This window comes from Diabrotica virgifera, chromosome 5, assembly GCF_917563875.1.
Source record: "Diabrotica virgifera virgifera chromosome 5, PGI_DIABVI_V3a".
Taxonomy (NCBI): Eukaryota; Metazoa; Arthropoda; class Insecta; order Coleoptera; family Chrysomelidae; genus Diabrotica; species Diabrotica virgifera.
In genome coordinates, this window is record NC_065447.1 from 239,698,324 (window position 1) to 239,717,214 (window position 18,891).

General features: G+C 33.8%; 1 protein-coding gene across 4 annotated transcripts in view; it reads right to left on the reverse strand.

The window, feature by feature from the left end:
• The window catches only part of LOC114343319 (uncharacterized), a 137,528-nt gene that overhangs the window by 62,729 nt on the left and 55,908 nt on the right, over positions 1–18,891 (reverse strand). For 3 of the 4 annotated variants that reach the window (XM_028294149.2, XM_028294134.2, XM_028294157.2), the window contains 3 exons: positions 16,705–17,677; positions 13,907–13,924; positions 4,838–5,232 (listed from right to left, as the gene is read on the reverse strand). In XM_028294149.2, the coding sequence (XP_028149950.2) occupies positions 4,838–5,232; positions 13,907–13,924; positions 16,705–17,677 (1,386 nt within the window). The remainder of the gene's footprint in view (positions 1–4,837; positions 5,233–13,906; positions 13,925–16,704; positions 17,678–18,891) is intronic. The other variant, XM_028294142.2, reaches the window with a different exon arrangement.

An 18,891-nucleotide genomic window follows, 5' to 3' on the forward strand; every position in this document is an offset into this window, starting at 1 on the left:
CAAAATATCGGATATATATGATATATATCCAAAATGTGATATTTATATGATATTTATGATATTTTGGAAAACATTTCAATAGAGAAACTAAATTGACCAAAATAAGACTCAAATGTAGAATGTGACAATATAAAAGATATATTTTTACTTTAATTAAAAAATACAAAAATATAACAGTATAAAAGATATATTTTTTACTTAAATAAAAAATACAAAAATATAAACGTACGTATGGTAGTATGTTACATATACAGGAAACAAAATGATACGAGTATCCAAGTAACAACTAAATTAACTAAAAATATTGAAAACATTAACTTAAACATGTAGGTATTTCTATTTTTCCAAAATAACTTAAAATTCTGAACATTTAAAAAACAAAATCAAAATTTAGAAAATTAATAAGATGATTGTTCAATATCGGAAGTGTCTGAATCAAAACCAGTAAAGCACCCAAGACTTAATTCTGCCTCTTTTGTTTTCCCTTCTTTAAGTTTCTTGTTCAGGACAAATCCATTCCAAATTGTCATATTTTTGGTATGAAGAACTGTTTAAATATTTAAACATGAATACAAGTTTAGCAGCCTTTTCGGTTCCTAAATTATTTCGTAATTTGGAATGACAAGTCCAAAGCTTGAAAAGCACCTTTCAATGCTTGCCGTTGCGGCTACTGCTGTAACTAATTGGTTAATTCGTTCGAGAAATATGTGTTTTTCAGGCCAAGCAGATTCAGCGATTGGAACAGACTTCCACCATAATAATAATGGAGAGGTTTTTTTGAAATTTGGACCATATATGAAAGACGGAAAAGGTTTAGGCTTCGAAGTTAGGTCCATTACAAACGGAACAAAATCTGTGTTGATTGAATTTAAATATTCGTAAGCCTGTTCTTTTTGTTCGGCAGTAAGTCTTTCTCCCAAAAAGCGATGGTCCAGTAAGTTTGCCAAAAAATGAGGCGAACCTAGAGCCATATTCCTCCTTTTGTAATAAACGTTCTTAAGTTGAATTTGTTGATCTTGATTGATTTGAATTCCTGTTAGAAGGCAAGTCAACGCAGTTGCTACGTTGCCGCTTTGTAACCTTCTTATGTAAAAATTAGTACGAAATAAAATACTGATATATATCACGATATATCGTGATATATATCAGTATATATATATATATATCCTCGCGCCCTGCTCAACACTAACTAATCATTTCAACTTATTACTATTGTACTATTCAAATTAATTCAATTATTATTGTACTCTTTTAGGTATTCACCACTGGGTGAATACTGACTGTGTCACTTTCTTAACACTCATATCATTGTTTATTGCAGTAAAATGGATGTAAAAAAAAACAAAAAAAAGATACCAAATGAATGATTGAGGTACAAAAACGTAGTTAACTTTGACTTTGTCTATTTGCTATTGTAAAAAAAAGAATGTGTGTGTACTTTGTACGCACGTAAGAAGTTATACTTCTATTATATGATTTCAACGAAATAAATATACTTAAAAGTTTATTTGTATTTTATTTAATTAATAAACTAATTTTGATACAAACACTTTCAATTTTTTTTTTATTAAAACAACACCAAAAATAAAAAAACGATAACAATCGTCTGTGTCAGGATTTGAACCCGGGACCTTCGCGTTATGTAGTCGAATGCTCTACCAATAACCTATCAGGGTTTTGTTTATACGGCTTCTGGAACGTAATTACAAACGACGGTGACAAACAGATCAAGTGAAGTATTAAATATAAAAATGTTTAAAATACTTATTATCTTACTTCCAAAGAAGACAAATCCAAAGACACAAAAATTATAATAAATATATTTACTAAAAACACTACTATATTACTTTCAAACCTTAGTTGCGCTGATACATACATAACTAGGATGATTTAGCAACTAACAACATACTGTCGGTGTGCGCATGCGCCAGGAATGTAAAAAATTCACCCCCGTGCCTAAAGAAGCATAACTTCAAAAATTATGTCCTATATTTAGGACATTAGGAAAATATGGATACTGTTGTGTGTGTGTTATTTCCCTAACTAATTCTTGTTAGTGTTTGATGATGTTAAATCGTAATAAAACCGAATTTTTGCGTCGATATGTTACAATGGATGAAACATGGCTTCATCATATCACACCGGAGTGCAATCGACAGTCAGCCGAGTGAACTGCACGTGATGAACCGACTACAAAGCGTATAAAGACGCAACAGCTGACTGGCAAGGTTATGGCATCAGTATTTTGGGATGCGCATGGTATAATATTCATTGACTATCTTGAAAATGAAAAAACCATTAACCACGACTATTACATTGCGTTATTGGAGCATTTTAAAGACGAAACACGAAAAAACGGGCCCATTTGAAGAAGAAGAAAGAGCATTTCATCAAGATAACGCACCGTGTCACAAATCAATGAAAACGATGGCAGCACAATTGCTTGAATTAGGCTTCGAATTGCTTCCCCAGCCAGCGTATTCACCAGATATAGCTTCCAGCGACTATTACCTATCCGTTGACCCCAAGAGAAGGTTCGCTGGAGAGAAATTTAGAACCATTGAAGAGGTAATCGCCGAAACTGAGGCTTTTTGAGGCTAAAGAAAAATTGTCTTATAAAAATAATACTGAAAAGTTGTATGACCGCTATTGAATGGTTGTATCGCTCTCGAAGGTAACTACACTCACCGGCACAAAATCCCGCCACCCAAAATTGTTGATTAAGTTTAATAATTCATAACTTTATTATTTGTGCTCCGATTTTCAAGATTTTTACACCAGATATAAGTACATGTATTGATATCGTTTGTTATTATTACGGTAACAAAAAAAATTGCTTGCATGGCATGAATGGAAGCGTTGTATTTTCTCCTAACTTTAAAAAATTCTGTGGAAAAATGGAAGAGCTGATTTTATTTCATAGTCCTGCCATATTATGCCGGGGGCATCACTTAAATTTTGTTTTTTGAAATATCCGAATATCTCTTTTCTTGTAAGAGCTGTACCATTTTTTGTAAATGACTGACTCATAAAATAGAGGTTGGATTGATAAGATTAGAATGACCCGCACGCAGCCCAGATCTCAATTCTGTTGAGAATTTATGGAATGAATTAAAAAAAAGCTATTTGCCGTCAGTACCGGCGCTAGGGTATAAGGTATCCGCCTGCAAAACTAGTATAGACGCCCTTCGGCTTTTTTCGTAAAATTAATAATAAAAGAGTTATCTGAATTGAAATAACTGAAAATAATGTTAGTTATCCATAATTAAAAAAAAAATCCGTTAGAGGGAAGTAATTGCATACTAGAATATAGTTTTAATTCCAAACAACTTTTTATAATAGCAATTTTCAATATTGTGAAAAATAAAGCTCTTTTCTGTGAAATTTAAACTTTTTGACATACCTCGTATAATATTCAAAAAATTGATATTTGATGGTTAAATCTTAGGTTTTGGACCATGCCGAGCTTTTTATGAAGAATAACTTTTTTTGTAAAATTAATAATAAAAAAGTTTTCCAGATGGATACAACTTAAAGGGACATACTGTATATACCATTTTAAACAACCGTGGTATTATAAAAAGTACTTTTTATACTAGTGTAATTTTTGGAATTATAATTTTAACAGTTATTACACCTACTAAAAATTCATATTTTATTCTTTCGAAACATGTTGTGTCCTGTATATAACAAAACCGTGTTATTATAAAAAGTACTTTTTTTATAGTGTGATTTTTGGAATTTTAAGCATTTTATATCGACAAATTATTTTATATTCTCTCCTATAAATAATAAAAACGTTTTATTATAAAAAAAGTTCTTTTTTATAAGAGTGTAATTATTTATTACCAGAATAATAACAAACGACATCAATACATGTACCTACAAACCGATGCAAGCATCTTGAAAATCGGAGTACAAATAATAAAGTTATACGAGGGTCGTTTTTTTTCAACCTCCGTTTGTCCATAAAAAATTCTCGTGAAGCGTTTCGCCATTGCGGTGCGCAGTGGGCGACAGCGCATCTCCCCCGCTACACTCTACATTAATCCCGACTTCCAGGCATCAGTCTGTACTGTGCTACACACGAAACAACATGGCCGCGACAATTAGTTCGCCCGCCAAGTGTGAATTACGCGCTGTCATTCGCTTTTTGCAGGCAGAAGGCAATAGTGCAGCTGCAATTCATCGAAGGATGTGTCAAGTGTACGGAGAAGGGTTTATGAGTGATGGAGTTGTGCGTGAATGGTGCCGAAAATTCAAAGAAGGACGAAATGATGTGCATGACGAAGGGGGTCAAGGTCGCAATTCTGTCGTTACAGATGAGCTTGTTCAACGTGTTGATGAAGCGGTGAGAAACAACCGTCGCTTCACTTTAACATCGTTGGCAATGGAATTTCCACAAGTTTCATTTGACACATCCTTGATGTGTCAAGTGTGTGTGTCAAATGAAAGCGAATGACAGCGCGTAATTCAAACTTGGCGGGAGAACTAATTGTCGCGGCCATGTTGTGTGTAGCACAGTACAGACTGATGCCTGGAAGTCGGGATTAATGTAGAGTGTAGCGGGGGAGATGCGCTGTCGCCCACTGAGCACCGCAATGGCGAAACGCTTCACGGGAATTTTTTATGGACAAACGGAGGTTGAAAAAAAAAACGACCCTCGTAGATTCTCAAAATTAATCAAAAATTTTGGGCGGCGGAATTCTGTGCCAGTGAGTGTATATTGAATAATAAAATCAAATTTAATAAAAAAAAAATGTTTTTCTATGTTAGCCTACGAATTTTTGAGCGCAACGATTATACTAATTTAGACAAAAAAAAATAAATACATTACCTATCAGTCCCGAATCAGTTGCAGAAACACTTGTGTCGATGTCAACTTTAGACGGTTCCTCCTCGTCTTGCCCAGAAACCAAACTCTCGGTGGATTCGTAATATTGCGACAAAGGTTCGACAGATTTTATTTTATTCAGTTTAGTGTAAACCAAGTCGTTCGTTTGGCTCTGCTCGTTGATGATGAAATCTTTACCTTGATCGTCGTGCAAAGAAGGTAAGTTGTAGCTGTCGTTCAGCGAAACTGGACCGGAGGAGTCTTGAATAGAAGTCGTAACGGAATCTTGCAGGAATGAACTTGTTGCGTTTGGCAGCCATTTGTTGCTGGATTCGTTTTCTTTAATGTTTAGCAGTCTTGTTACTTCTTGTGCTTCTTCGTCTGACAGTAGCTGGACTCTATTTAAATACAGAATGTAATTAATCTAGCAAATGAAAAAATAGTAGAAAAATTGTTCTGGTATAAAGAAATGCGTGACATTTTAAAAGCATAAAAAGCGCCTTATGGGACTCAAATAGAATCAAAACTCAACCGTCTATTATTATTTTGTTTTACGTTTGAATAGATTCCTAGCATCGCCCAATGGCTTGGTGAAGCCTTGGGTTTGTTTATTTTAATCGTTATCGACACTGACTTCATCTCCTCGTTAGAGGTCGCTAAAGGTATGCGTTGGTATAATATTTCAATATAAACTCCTGGGCAAAATTAACGCATCACTCATATTTTTCTCAATAATCTTTATTTATTGATAATTTACTGTACAAGTTGTCTATGGACCTTGTTTGACAGTGACAGTTGTTATGTAAGATAATATTAGTCTTGTTTTAACAATAATTTGTATTAAACTTCGTTTTAGACTAAAAGTGAGTTAAACTTTTCATAAAAAGTGCCGATTAAAGCAAAGTGATTGTGAGAAACAAGCTTTTTATTGTTATATTTTTCATCACATGCATGTTTGGAAGTTCATTTGCATAAAAATCAAATAAAAACATGAACCGCCAAAGAAATTTGTCAATAGAGGAGGCAGTGCGAGCATCGACTCTCCTAAATGAAGGATATTCAATGCGATACGTTGCAGGTTTGTCAGGAAGACATCATTCCAGCATCAGTCGCAAGGTGAGGCGATCTAATGAAACAGCGCCGTACTATCGAAGATCAGGGCAAGGGCGAAAAATCAAATTGATGATCGTTTTTTGAGACAACGTGCTCTCACAGATAGGAGAGTCACCAGCAATTTGCTAAAAAATGAACCAGCAGATGTTCGAAATGCCGCGATATCGTCTCGAACAGTTAGAAGACGTTTACATGAAGCAGAATTGAGCAACAGGAAACCGGAAAAAAATCCTTGCTTACCAGAGAACACATGGTTCAGAGATTGAATTTTGCAAGATTGCATCAAAATTGAACCATCGATGATTGGAAACGAGTTCTTTTCTCCGATGAGACTAGAGTAAGCCTAAAAGCTCCAGATGGTCGTGAGCGTGTTTGGCGAAGGCGAGGAGAAAGGTTTGCCAGCTGCAAAATCTCTCCTAAAGTACCTTTTGGTGGTGGCTCTAAAATGTTTGGGGGGGAATTTGTTTTGAAGCTCGTACGGAGTTGGTCCCCATACGTACGAGGTCTATAAATGTCCATTATTACTTAGACAACATTATTTTCGAACATGTAATGCCTTTTGCTCCGTTTCTTGGCTCTAATTTGTTATTCATGCAAGACAACGCTCGTCCTCATGTGGCTCGACAGGTTATTGGCTACCTAAATGATGTTGATATTCCAATGTTGGAGTGGCCACCTAACAGTCCGGACATGAATCCTATAGAGCATCTATGGGACTATCTCAAAAAAAAAGATTCGAAGTCGCAGACCCCCTATTGCCAATCACAACCAACTCACTGAGGCCGTTATAGAAGAATGGGAGAATAGTCCGCAAGCTTTTGTTGAACATTTGATATCAAGCATGCCTTGACGCATAAATGCAGTCATAAGAAGTAGAGGAGGGCCTACACGGTATTAGTGTTGACCCAGATGCATGTTATTGTGTTACTTTACTGATCTTTTCCTTTTTGCAATTTGGTGTTATGCTAGCTTATTTTACGCATTTCCGGCAAAAACAAATATTTAAAGAAACAAGGCAAATTAAGGTCATGATACAGTCATGTTGGACTTATTTGTAGGCCTTTATTATTATTTCAATGTAACTTAGTTTTATTTTGTATTCATACTGTAAATATTTAGATTAATTACAGGGTTGTTTTGTTTTAAACATTTTGTTTTAATCAACTGTTTTAAACATGTTTTAAACGTTTGCTTATGTTTAAAACAGTTTTTGTTTAAAACACTTAAATTAAACAAGTGCTTTTTTTCATTTTCTTTATTAATATAACATCAAAAAAATTCTCAAATACATTATATAAACTTTTTAACATATATATTATTTATTTATTAATAATCTGAACACAAAAAAAAATTGGAAAACTGAAAATATTTTGCAAAGAAGAGTTAATCAATTTCTCAAAACTGTTTCAGACTCATAGTAATCTTGTAATTTAAACCAATCACGTCATCACTGATGGAATTAAGCTCTTTAAAAATTGAAACCAACTTAGCAGCTTTGACATTGCCTAGCCGATTACGTAGTTTGGAATCTTATGATGAGAAGAGTCTTTCTATGTTGGCTGACAATGCAACCGCTGTGTGAAGCTGCTGAGCCAGTTTCAATGCTGTAGTATACCTATTTATTTTTCTTAGAACGCCACCATGCCAATGGTTTTACATTCTCAATATAGGTGTTTAGAAAACATATGGTGTAAAGGGTACACACTTTGCCTGGTAATAATAATAATAATAATCTAAAATGCTTCTGGATGATAATTTATAATGGATGGAGGATAAGTTTATTTTCAATAAAGCGATTATCAAGCAAATTTGCCAAAAAATGAGCTGGGGTCACCAAATCATTTGCATGTTTAAAAAAACACTAAGCACCACCAAAAACAGCACAAAATAACTGACAATAGATGTTATTGCAATAGCCAACTTGTAATGCGGATTTATAAATAGTAAATAGTCTGGGGTTCCCCAGGCAATAGCTCCTAATTTTGCAATTGGTTTTCTTATCTATTATTTAGTAGAATAATAATAATAGATCAAATACTTTCAATTAATATTATGTTTAGGAAAATATGATTTAAACAATGTTTCCTTCTAAGTTTTATTTGTTTAAAATATAAAATTTAAAAACAAAAACATTTTTAAAGCAAAAAAAAAACGTTTAAAACAAAAAAACATGTGTTTTAAACAAGTTTTGTTTGTTTAAAACATACAATTTAAAAACAAAAAAAAACATGTTTAAAACAAAAAAAAAAACGTTTAAAACAAAAAAAAAAACGTTTGTTTTGTTTAAAATTAAAAAAACATGTTTTTTTGCAACCCTGATTAATTATTAAAGTGGAGCGTTAATTTTGTCCAGGAGTTTATTTATCGACCAGTCGGTGAGTTTTGGTTCAATTCAGCCTTTTTTCAAAGCCTCTTTGATAACGGGTAAACCTATAAACACGTGTCAGAGACACGTAGGAGACTCGAATTGAATTAAAACGAAACCGTCTATGTTTATTTGGTTAAATATTAGACAGAAGGTGATAAGACAAACTACCTGTCATTTGAAGGGCTTATAGTCACTGTTATAGTACACGTCAAAACCATTTTAATGATTACATTCAAAACCACCAACGCACTGAGATCTATCCTGTCCAAAACCAAACACAACACACAAAAAAGATAAATAAACTGCACCTATAAAATACAATGTGAATAGAACAATTCCTGCGTGGGAGAAACCGCAAGACCACTAAAGAACATGAAACACATCAAGAACAGACACTTCGACAGATCCCAGATATGCAAACATGCCTAGTAGTCCAGGGCGCATCTGTTTTGAGATGGACGTTGAGAGGTGACTCAAATTTTTTTGCAGAAATTGCTTGAAAATAAATCAAATAATAATATTTGAGTTATCCTCCCTCTCAAAAAGGTCCGGAACATTGTTTAAATAATCAAAATGTCAAAAATTAAAGGAAAAATTCGATTTTTTTCTTCGTTTTCTGATTATAACTTTAAAAGTATTCATTTTCGAGAAAAGTTGTACTGACATAAAAGTTGCGTAATTAAATTTCCTACAATATAGAATTGGTTAAAAATTTAAAAAATAGTCACCCTAGTTGTAAAATAGCAATAATTGCGAAAAAACCATATAAAAACAAGTATTCGCATTTTACGTTTTTCAACCATTTATGCTACACTTAGGGCCTTCATATTTCACCCAGACAAACTTTATGATACAGTAAAACAATACTGTAAATTTCATTAAGATCGGTTCAATAGATTTTGCAAAATAAATTTTGCAATTCAGCTTTCGCAAAAAAAATTCATTTTTTCAAAATGTTATCGGACTGAAAATAAAGCAGATAGCAAGTTGAAATTTTTTTTGCTTATAGAAGTGTACTGTACCTTTCATTTGCAATTTTCAAAATTAAAATCGATTAATTACCATGGCGTCAGAAAATTTTTGAAATAAACAATAATTTTTGGTGCTACGCGCAGGACAGCGGTGTTCGATTCACACAAGTTGATTTCCACCAAAATTTCTTCCAATCTTTATCTAATATATTATTTTCTTACTCTATATTTTGTTGTATTTTAATATTTTAATTCTACAAAAATCAAACTAATTCTATTATTGTTTGTGAAATATTGTTTAAACAATTGCATATGTTTAAAAATAATAAACTTTTATTAATTAAGTTAAAATATATGAACAAAGAAAGTTTTAGCTAATAAAAGTGTTATTTCAAAGGATAGAGTATGTGTTTTTATTTTGCAATAAACAAATTTATTTATTTATATCGAAATGTAATAAAAATTAAAATGTATCAATCATTATCAAAGGTCATTGGAATGCCCAATCAGAGCAAACTATCCGCTGTCCTGCGCGTAGCACCAATAATTAATGTTTATTTAAAAAAATTCCTGACGCCGTGGTGTTAATCGATTTTAATTTTGCAAAATTGCAAATGAAAGGTACAGTACATTTCTATACTTGCTATTTGCTTTATTTTTAGTCCTGTAACATTTTGAAAAAATGAATTTTTTTTACGAAAGCTGGATTGCAAAATTTATTTTGCAAAATCTATTGAACCGATCTTAATGAAATTTACAGTATTATTTTAGTGTATCATAAAGTTTTTCAGGGTGAAATATGAAGGTCCTAAGTATAGCATAAATGGTTGAAAAACGTAAAATGCGAATACTTGTTTTTGTATGTTTTTTCACAATTATTGCTATTTCGCAACAAGGGTGACTATTTTTTAAATTTTTAACCAATTCTATATTATAAGAAATTTAATTACGCAACTTTTATGTCAGTACAACTTTTCTTGGAAATGAATACTTTTAAAGTTATAATCAAAAAACCAAGAAAAAAATCGAATTTTTCCTTAATTTTTTGACATTTTGATTATTTAAACAATGTTCCGGACCTTTTTGAGAGGGAGGATAACTCAAATATTATTATTCGAGTTATTTTCAAGCAATTTCTGCAAAAAAATTTGAGTCACCTCTCAACGTCCAAATGTACTAATATTTTTACAGATGCGCCCTGGTCTATAGGACAACCAGCACAGAATACAATGGAAAGAAGTATCAATAATCATGAAATAAACAGACATGAAAAAGAGAAAAGTCAAAAAAGTAACTCTCATCCTAATTAACACATTCGTGGACACGTCTTCATTTGCTGACACTTACAAAGGGACATGACTGGCTGCATATGAAGATGTGTCCGCGAATGGATTAATAAAGAAAAGTGTGCAGAAAACCCACCAGCACAAGCAGCAGCAAGCTTTGGTAAGAACATACCAACAATAGCGAAGTATGTAATAGGAAATCGGGGGCATAATCTACTTTATACACAAAACATATGCAACACGCAAACATATAATCCACGTTACACAACCACAACTATATACTACACAAACATATAACACATAAAACAGTGAGGATTTGATATTCCTGAAAATACCACCTTTAATTTTTTTTTCAATCATTAGCATACCGTTGCCTACAAGATCGAGACTAAGTATGTATGTCAATTATGAAAAAGTTAACCTATTACCCCTAGATACAAAGTTTACTGCATTTAAACAATTAAAATAATTGAAATAAAAATAATAAACAATATTTTAAATCCAACACTTTTCGTTAAGAAACTGCTTTCTGGCTGCATCCCGTATCTCTGGATTTTACAATATACGCTGTGAGCTCGTAGGTAGAGGGGATAATTAACAATTCGCGAGCGCCAGTAGTGACAAGTTTGTAAACCTTTACTGGAAATTTGCTTTTTGACGTTCTGCATTAAGAGTTGCATATTATTGCTTTTAAATGTCTCACGAAAGTTTTTGTATTAAAGAGTGTCGAAATACTGGTTACAATAGTAACTGTGTATTCTACAACTTTCCTGTCGCTAAGCATAAGGTGATTCAACGACAAAAATTGATTGATGCAATTAGAAAACAGTAAGTAAACACAATTTTAATTTTAAAACGGTAGAAAAATTTGAGCTAAAGGATCAATTAGCACACTCTCGAATTTTGACGGTTTCAATTTTACAATCCAATCCTGAAACAAAATTTGAATGCGTGAAGATAACGACCAATCACAGCAAACGTAGGATGCCGTTAACTGTCATTCATAAGTTAATATTTAAGAAGTATTATACTACAATTATATTAAATTATTATACTTTTTTGCAGAATAAATTTTTTCTAATATTAGTTGTCAACATAAACGTCAAAACGATAAGCAAAATCTTGAAAATAATCATAGTGAATAATAAATTCTGTACTTACTGCTATTAATTATCGATTACAATCCAATTACTTCTTTACGTTGTAAATATTACACGATAAGAATTAAATAATAAGTTTAAAACAACTATTATTTGCTTCTCTACTGTCCTCTTTAAAATTCCGGCCGAAATAGGAACCCTAGTCAACCGTTAGATGGCAATAGCAGCCATACCAGCGAAACTCACAGAGTATAGGCAACACTTTTTTCTTTCCAGAAAATTTCCGGTAAAAGTTATACTAGTAATCCTGTAGGTAGGTGGCGATACCAGCGAAGCTCGGAGCGGATAGAAGCACAGAGACGACTTTGCGTCTCAAAGGTGAAATCATTGCATCGCGATGTTTTCCCTTAAATAGGCAGGGTGTTGATTTTTGGTTTAGAGTTGTGACTGCATAGCTCCACTGAAGACGCATATATGCAGAAATAGCTATCTGGAGATGGTGGTCCAACTCTGAATCAAATAAAAACAAAAACTGCCTTTACCTGTTTCATCTTTACTCAGATTTGTGAACCTGAAACTGTCTTTCGGTCCTTTTCCTAGACGAAGAGAAGGTAAATACGTGACCAGTGTTCTTTATTTGCTTTCTTCTATATTCGTCGTCTCTGTGCTTACCTATATATTGTAAAAGCCAGAGATACGGGATGCAGCCAGAAAGCAGTTTCTTAACGAAAAGTCTTGGATTTAAAATATTGTTTATGATATTTTTATTTCAATTATTTTAATTGTTTAAATGTAGTAAACTTTGTATAGTTCATTCCACCAACATACGCCTGTTTTGGATTATCGCAACAACGAATATTTCAGTGTGTAACATAAGAAGTACGAAAGTAAATGGCTCTAATAATTATTCCAATAAACAGCAATGTAATTTGCAATTTATTTTCGTTCTTCATATTTTGCACAATAAAATATTCGTTGTCGAAATAATCCAACACAGGCGTACATTCGTGGAATAGGGTATATCTAGGGCTTTTCGTCTTTCTCGTATTACGAGAGATGTCGCTGTTTTTGCGTCTCAAAGGTGGAATCATTGCATCGCGAAGTTTTCCCTTAAATAGGCAGGTGTACAGGATTATATCAGCATCCAAAATAAAAGCAACTCATATTCATTTAATTTTTAAATATCTTAAAAACAAACATCGCTGGTAGGTGACACCGATTGCCCAACATAGTGCACTAGTTTTCAAGAACGCTTTGTCATCTATTCAATATTATTAATATTTCACGGTCGAGTCGTGTCAACAATCTAAATAACAATATTTACAAGTTTATTTATAGATTCAGGAGAAGCATCGCTGATCATTCTTTTATCATTCGTTATTCGTGATTCATTATTCATCATTCGATATTTAGACCTCAAGCTCACCAGCTAGTTACTGTTTCATTTAGAGTTGGTGAATAAATACATGTTTAACAAATAGTGTCTGCTTCATCAACCCCCATCATAGGGGGTAACCACCCCAACTAACATAGGACGTTCCTGAGGGTGGAGTACCACCATACAGGGTGTTGATATTTGGTTTAGAGTTGTGACTGTATAGTTCCACTGAAGACGCATGGATGCAGAAATAGCTATCTGGAGATGGTGGTCCAACTCTGAATCAAATAAAAAAAAACTGCCTGTACCTTTAACCTATTAACTTTCTGGTTATACCATTATATTTTCCTAGAATTTTTAAAATATTCTTTTTTGAGAAGGATTTTCGGAGTGAAAATCGAAACGTTAAACTCTAGTTAGTTAAAAATGTAATTATTTTAATTACAATCAATTATTGTGGCTTAATCCCATATAAACATAATATTTAAATTAGTCATCGTATAAGAATCATCGCAGTTTTAGAACCTTCTCGTATAGCTCTTTTTTTTCTCGTCGAAGATTCTGATAGTCTTCCAGACTTAATGTTTGTGTATGAAGGCAAAATAAAACAAGTAAAGGCTCCGCTGACCCAATATCGTTATTTACAAATTAATGTTACCCAGTGAGTGAACCAACTTGTACCAACTTGTAACATGTAATGCAAGGCGTCCCAAGACCACATTAAATGTCAATGCGTTTTAGTATTTACGTGAATAATTAAACTGAGGTTAAGAGTTATGTAGTATCCACCACATGCCAATTTTTCCAACCGTCAAACCAATCTGCCCATTACTTTTGAATTTTGAAAATAACTTACCTCTGTTTCTCCAAAATCCTATAATGTAAGCAATAAATCAATAACAATATATTAGATCCATAGATATAGTAATAATTAACTAGATGTAGAACTGAAGGAAAATAAATGAAGCTAATTTTTTTAACAAAGTAAGTTATCAATCGAAGTAGTACAGAAAACGACATTAAATATCGTTCCCATACCACCAGATTGACAAAAGGTGGAATACTTTCTTTGGTTACAACCTCCCGAGATTTTCAAAAATTATAAATCATACAGGATGCCGAAGAAATTAAGATGAGAGAATTTTAAATAATTCACAACCCATCTGCTCAGCGTGGTAAAAATTCCAACAAGAAAGATTCCTTAGTACTCAACAAAACAGTAAATGAATTAAAATGTGTAAACTTGTATTAAAGAATTTAAAATTCTCTCATCTTAATTTCCTCGGCATCCTGTATGATTTATAATTTTTGAAAATCTCTATAATTTTTGAAAATCTTTATTGTTGTTTTCTGTGCTACTTCGATTGATAACTTACTTTGTTTTTCGGTAGATAGCTCTAGTACATCCGTGACATTTTGTTCTTTACAATTCGGAAAGGACCAAAGTGTGATGCCTGGAGAAATCGGAGAGAAGAGGATATGAGACTACTGATGAGGAGGAAAAAACCTCTGAAACCGGTATAGACTCTTCCTGCATTCTCCGATTTAACCAGAGTATGCAGCTGCTGCATTTTCGTGTTGCAAAGAAATTGAAAATGTTTATACATTTTAATTTTTTAAGTTTAGTGAGCGTGTTGACCGCCAGGTGAAACAAATAAAGGGCAAAAAATATAAACAATGCTTAAAATTTCACTTGTTTCCGTGGGAATTTTGTGAGAGTGTTTTTAGATAAGATAATCTCAGTGCCGAGCAGTAATCATTTTAGCATATACAAATGTATTTTTACAAAGTAAAAACACTTTTGAGCTAGAAGAAGAGGTAAATAATGGACCAAGAATATTACGACAGGAAGTTTATTCTGCAATTACACAGCTAGAGGATGGCAAAGCAGCAGGCCTCGATAATACAAGTAGAACTGCTCAAACTAATGGACAACGAATCAATAGCAATAATCACAAAGATACTTAACAATATTTTGCTGGAAACAATACAACCCTGGAAAATGGCTGAAGTCTGACTTTACTGCACTTATAAAAAAACAAAAAAAGAACAGGAGCCAAAAAATGCAACGAATACCGTACGATAAACCTGATGAGTTATCTCTTAAAATTGTTACTATAATACATAAGAGAATTTACAAGCTGTGTGAAAGTCAAATTTCCTCCAACCAGTTGGGGTTCATAAATGCTGTTGATGTGAGAGGCTTTGTTCTCCATACAAATCTTATTCCAGAGATGCGGAGACGTCAATTGCGATGTATAAGCATGTCTGGTCGATTACGAGAAAGCGTTTGATCGAGTACAGCACGCCTAGATGATGCAAATCCTAAATAAACCAGGAATTATCAACCAAGATCACCTATGATGTTGAAAGGAGGCTATAATTAGCTTACCTTAGCTTAGTACCATCTTTTTATTTCAGTACTTAAATTACGTCTCAACAGCTATTGAACTAAATTTTCTTCGTTATTGACATTTTATGGACTTACGGTCTTTAAATATTTATTCTTCTTGATATAGTAGTCATGTTGTGACTGGCTGATTGACATAAAGTCCATGCCATTAAAAAAAAATAAAAAATAAAAAAAAATCAACCAAGATCTGAAAATAATTAGAAACCTCTACTGCCTTTAAGGTGATACAGTAGCGATCAACAGATAGCCAAAACGCGTTCCAAGATTGCGGCTGTAATTTTGAATATTTTTTCGAGATATTTGGCACACGTATTCGTAATACAATAAAGAATGGCGGTACAGAGCCCAATTTGAAAAATATATTAATATGTGGAAATTACTCTGTAATTAAATACAATATTAAAAAAACGAGCCTGTACCGCCATTAAGAAGAACAAAAAAATACACTTTCTTCAAATCAACTTTTTTATCCGATGCCTAGATTTTGTGTCATTTTGGAACTACTAATGAAATAAAAAACTTTAGTAGTTCCAAAATGACACAAAATCTAGGCATCGGATAAAAAAGTTTATTTGAAGAAAGTGTATTTTTTGTTCTTCTTAATGGCGGTACAGGCTCGTTTTTTTAATATCGTATTTAATTACAGAGTAATTTCCACATATTAATATATTTTTCGAATTGGGCTCTGTACCGCCATTCTTTATTATATTACGAATACGTGTGCCAAATATCTCGAAAAAATATTCAAAATTACAGCCGCAATCTTGGAACGCGTTTTGGCTACCTGTTGATCGCTACTGTTTCCTCTTAAGAATGCTACGTCTTCTCTGTCCTGTTTTGTGTTGAATCATAGACCTTCAACAAAGATATGTGCAGAAAATTAAAAGCATTTGAGATGTGACTATATAGCAGAATCCTTAAAACCCTGTAATGAAGAAGAACCGAGAAGTACTGACCATAATCTCGAAAGTTGCAATACTTTGGACACATAATGATAAATGAATCGAGATATCAACTCCTACAAGCCATCATGCAAGGGTAACAGGAAGAAACAGGAAACCAGGAAGAAGAACATCCTGGTTAAAGAACCTTAGAACCTGGTTTAACGGAACATCGTTTCCGCGCTGATACAGATAAGATAAAAATTGCCATGATGATCGCCAACATTCGTCACGGATAGGCACATCAAGAAGAAGAAGAATTATACAATTAGATAAATAACTTAAATTTAAATAACTTACTTGCTACTGAGCAAATTATCAGCCTCATCCTGAGTCATGGCGTCCGGTTCAGGTACATGTTTCTCCTCTAGACTATTTTCCTGGTCGTTATCACTGGCGTCAGCGTATTCTACATCGTTTAAATCTAGGATATTCGCTTCAGACCTTTGAACGTCTTGGACACGAGCAGTCTTATCACACATCTTGAGTACTTCCCGTGTCAGTATAAACGGTTCCGAACGTTTCGGATCTACACTATCAGATTCTTCACAACTAATCCTATTCGTAAGCTCGGCTTTGTTTTGGCAACTTCTATCAAAACTATCCTGACTATCTAGCTGCGTTAATACTGATGGTGTCGTGGTTCTCGACTGGTCATGGTACATGATATCAGAGTCGATCGATCTCTGAGGTATCACGGTAACTTGAGACGCGTCCGAATCTGTAGACGTTACCGACTTCTGTTGGCTGATACTGTGTGGTCTTCCAGGCGAGTCCGAGTCAGTTGAAGTGATGGATTTCTGTTGGCTAACGGGACTTGGTCTGTAGGGAACCGCGTAATGTGGTACATCGTCGTCTTCATCCGAAAAGGTGCTTTCTAGTGGTGGGACTATTGGAGGTTTGTTTTCTACTTGGGGTTTCTTATGGGGCACTGCATACAACGCTTCTATTTCAGCAGGAGTAAGTTTGGTCGGTTCGTGAATGGTTAAATCCTGGTATTCGCTCACATCATCGGGGGAGTCTGTATATTCCAAAGGTTTATCTTCGTTTATAGGAAAGTCATAGAGAGATTCTTCGTGCGGCTTTAATTTGGCTTCTATTTTTGGGGAAGGTTCGTTGAAGCCTCCTTCGTCCGAGGTGGTTGTGCTTATAATAGACGAAGGTCGGCTTCCGAGACCAGCAGCTGGAATGTTTAATGAAATACTACTAACTTTTGTTTTTCTTGATACAACTACTTCTTCAGTCTTTGGGTCTATTTTTCTCGAATCATTGTCTGTAACAAAAAAAGCAATATGTACTTAATAATATAAAAAGAATCACCAATCAATTCAAAAATGATATACAGTTGAATCCATGGTTCTTTACCCATGCGTCATTAATACCTGGCGAGATAAAACACATACTTTTTATCTAGCATCATTGTCTTCCACGCATGAGACTAAATGCAAACCAGCTACCGTCTGTTTTTAAGTAAAGACACATGTTATTTTTATGAACGCTCTAGACTCAGTATATCGAAAAGAGATAGGTAGAAAAAAGAAGCTTGAGGACGTTTTCAGATGTTTGTGACGTTTCTGGTTTGTTTACTTGTAGCTGTTAGTTTGTTGGATTTTTTGCTGTTTTCTTGTCCTGTTTTTGCATTTAGAAGTAATTTATATTACACAAACAGATGTTTGTATTTTATTTTGCCATTAATTTACATACAAAGTTAACCTGTTTCAGACAGTTAAGGAATGGATTTGTTTAAGTTTCCTCAAAAGTGAAACACATGATAAAATGAAAATATTTTATTGAATTACTAATGATAATTAATTAATCACTAATGATATTAAAAACAATTATTAGGCTACTTCAAATGTACCTGTAATTTTGCACAACAATTTTAAAGCCAAACATTTAGCATTTTACATTACATATATTTATTTGATAACGTCAAATTTTATAATATAATCCGTGATCGGAGCGTTAGCCACTTTCTGTCACTTGCTGTTGCATGAAGTAAATTTCCGACTTATTTCGTATGCTTTAAATGATGACGCACGGGTAAAGAACCATGGACTCAACTGTATTATAAGATTTACTTCATTTCAGTACGAATCTTTCTCTCAGTTCGTCGACATTATTGAATCGAGTGACACATACTGTTGATATATCCCCAAAAAAATAAATCCAAGGGAGTAAAGTCTGGCGATCTAGATCGCCATTCTGTGAAGCACCTACTCGCCATCGATAGATTTAGAAATATTTCCTTCAAATAATTACAAACGTTTGCATCATAATGGGGCGTAACTTCGTCTTGTTGATACCACAAAGCTTCATTTGGGATGTTCGGAGGTTCCACAGCCTTGAGACGGGTCCTTTCTTGTAGATATAGTTCTAGAAACCGCAGCGTTGTGGGACCTTCACACCGACATAAGACGTGCCAGGGCCGGCGATAACGAGCCTGCAAGGGATGCACTGCAGGCGGGCGGCCCTGTTTGATGGGCG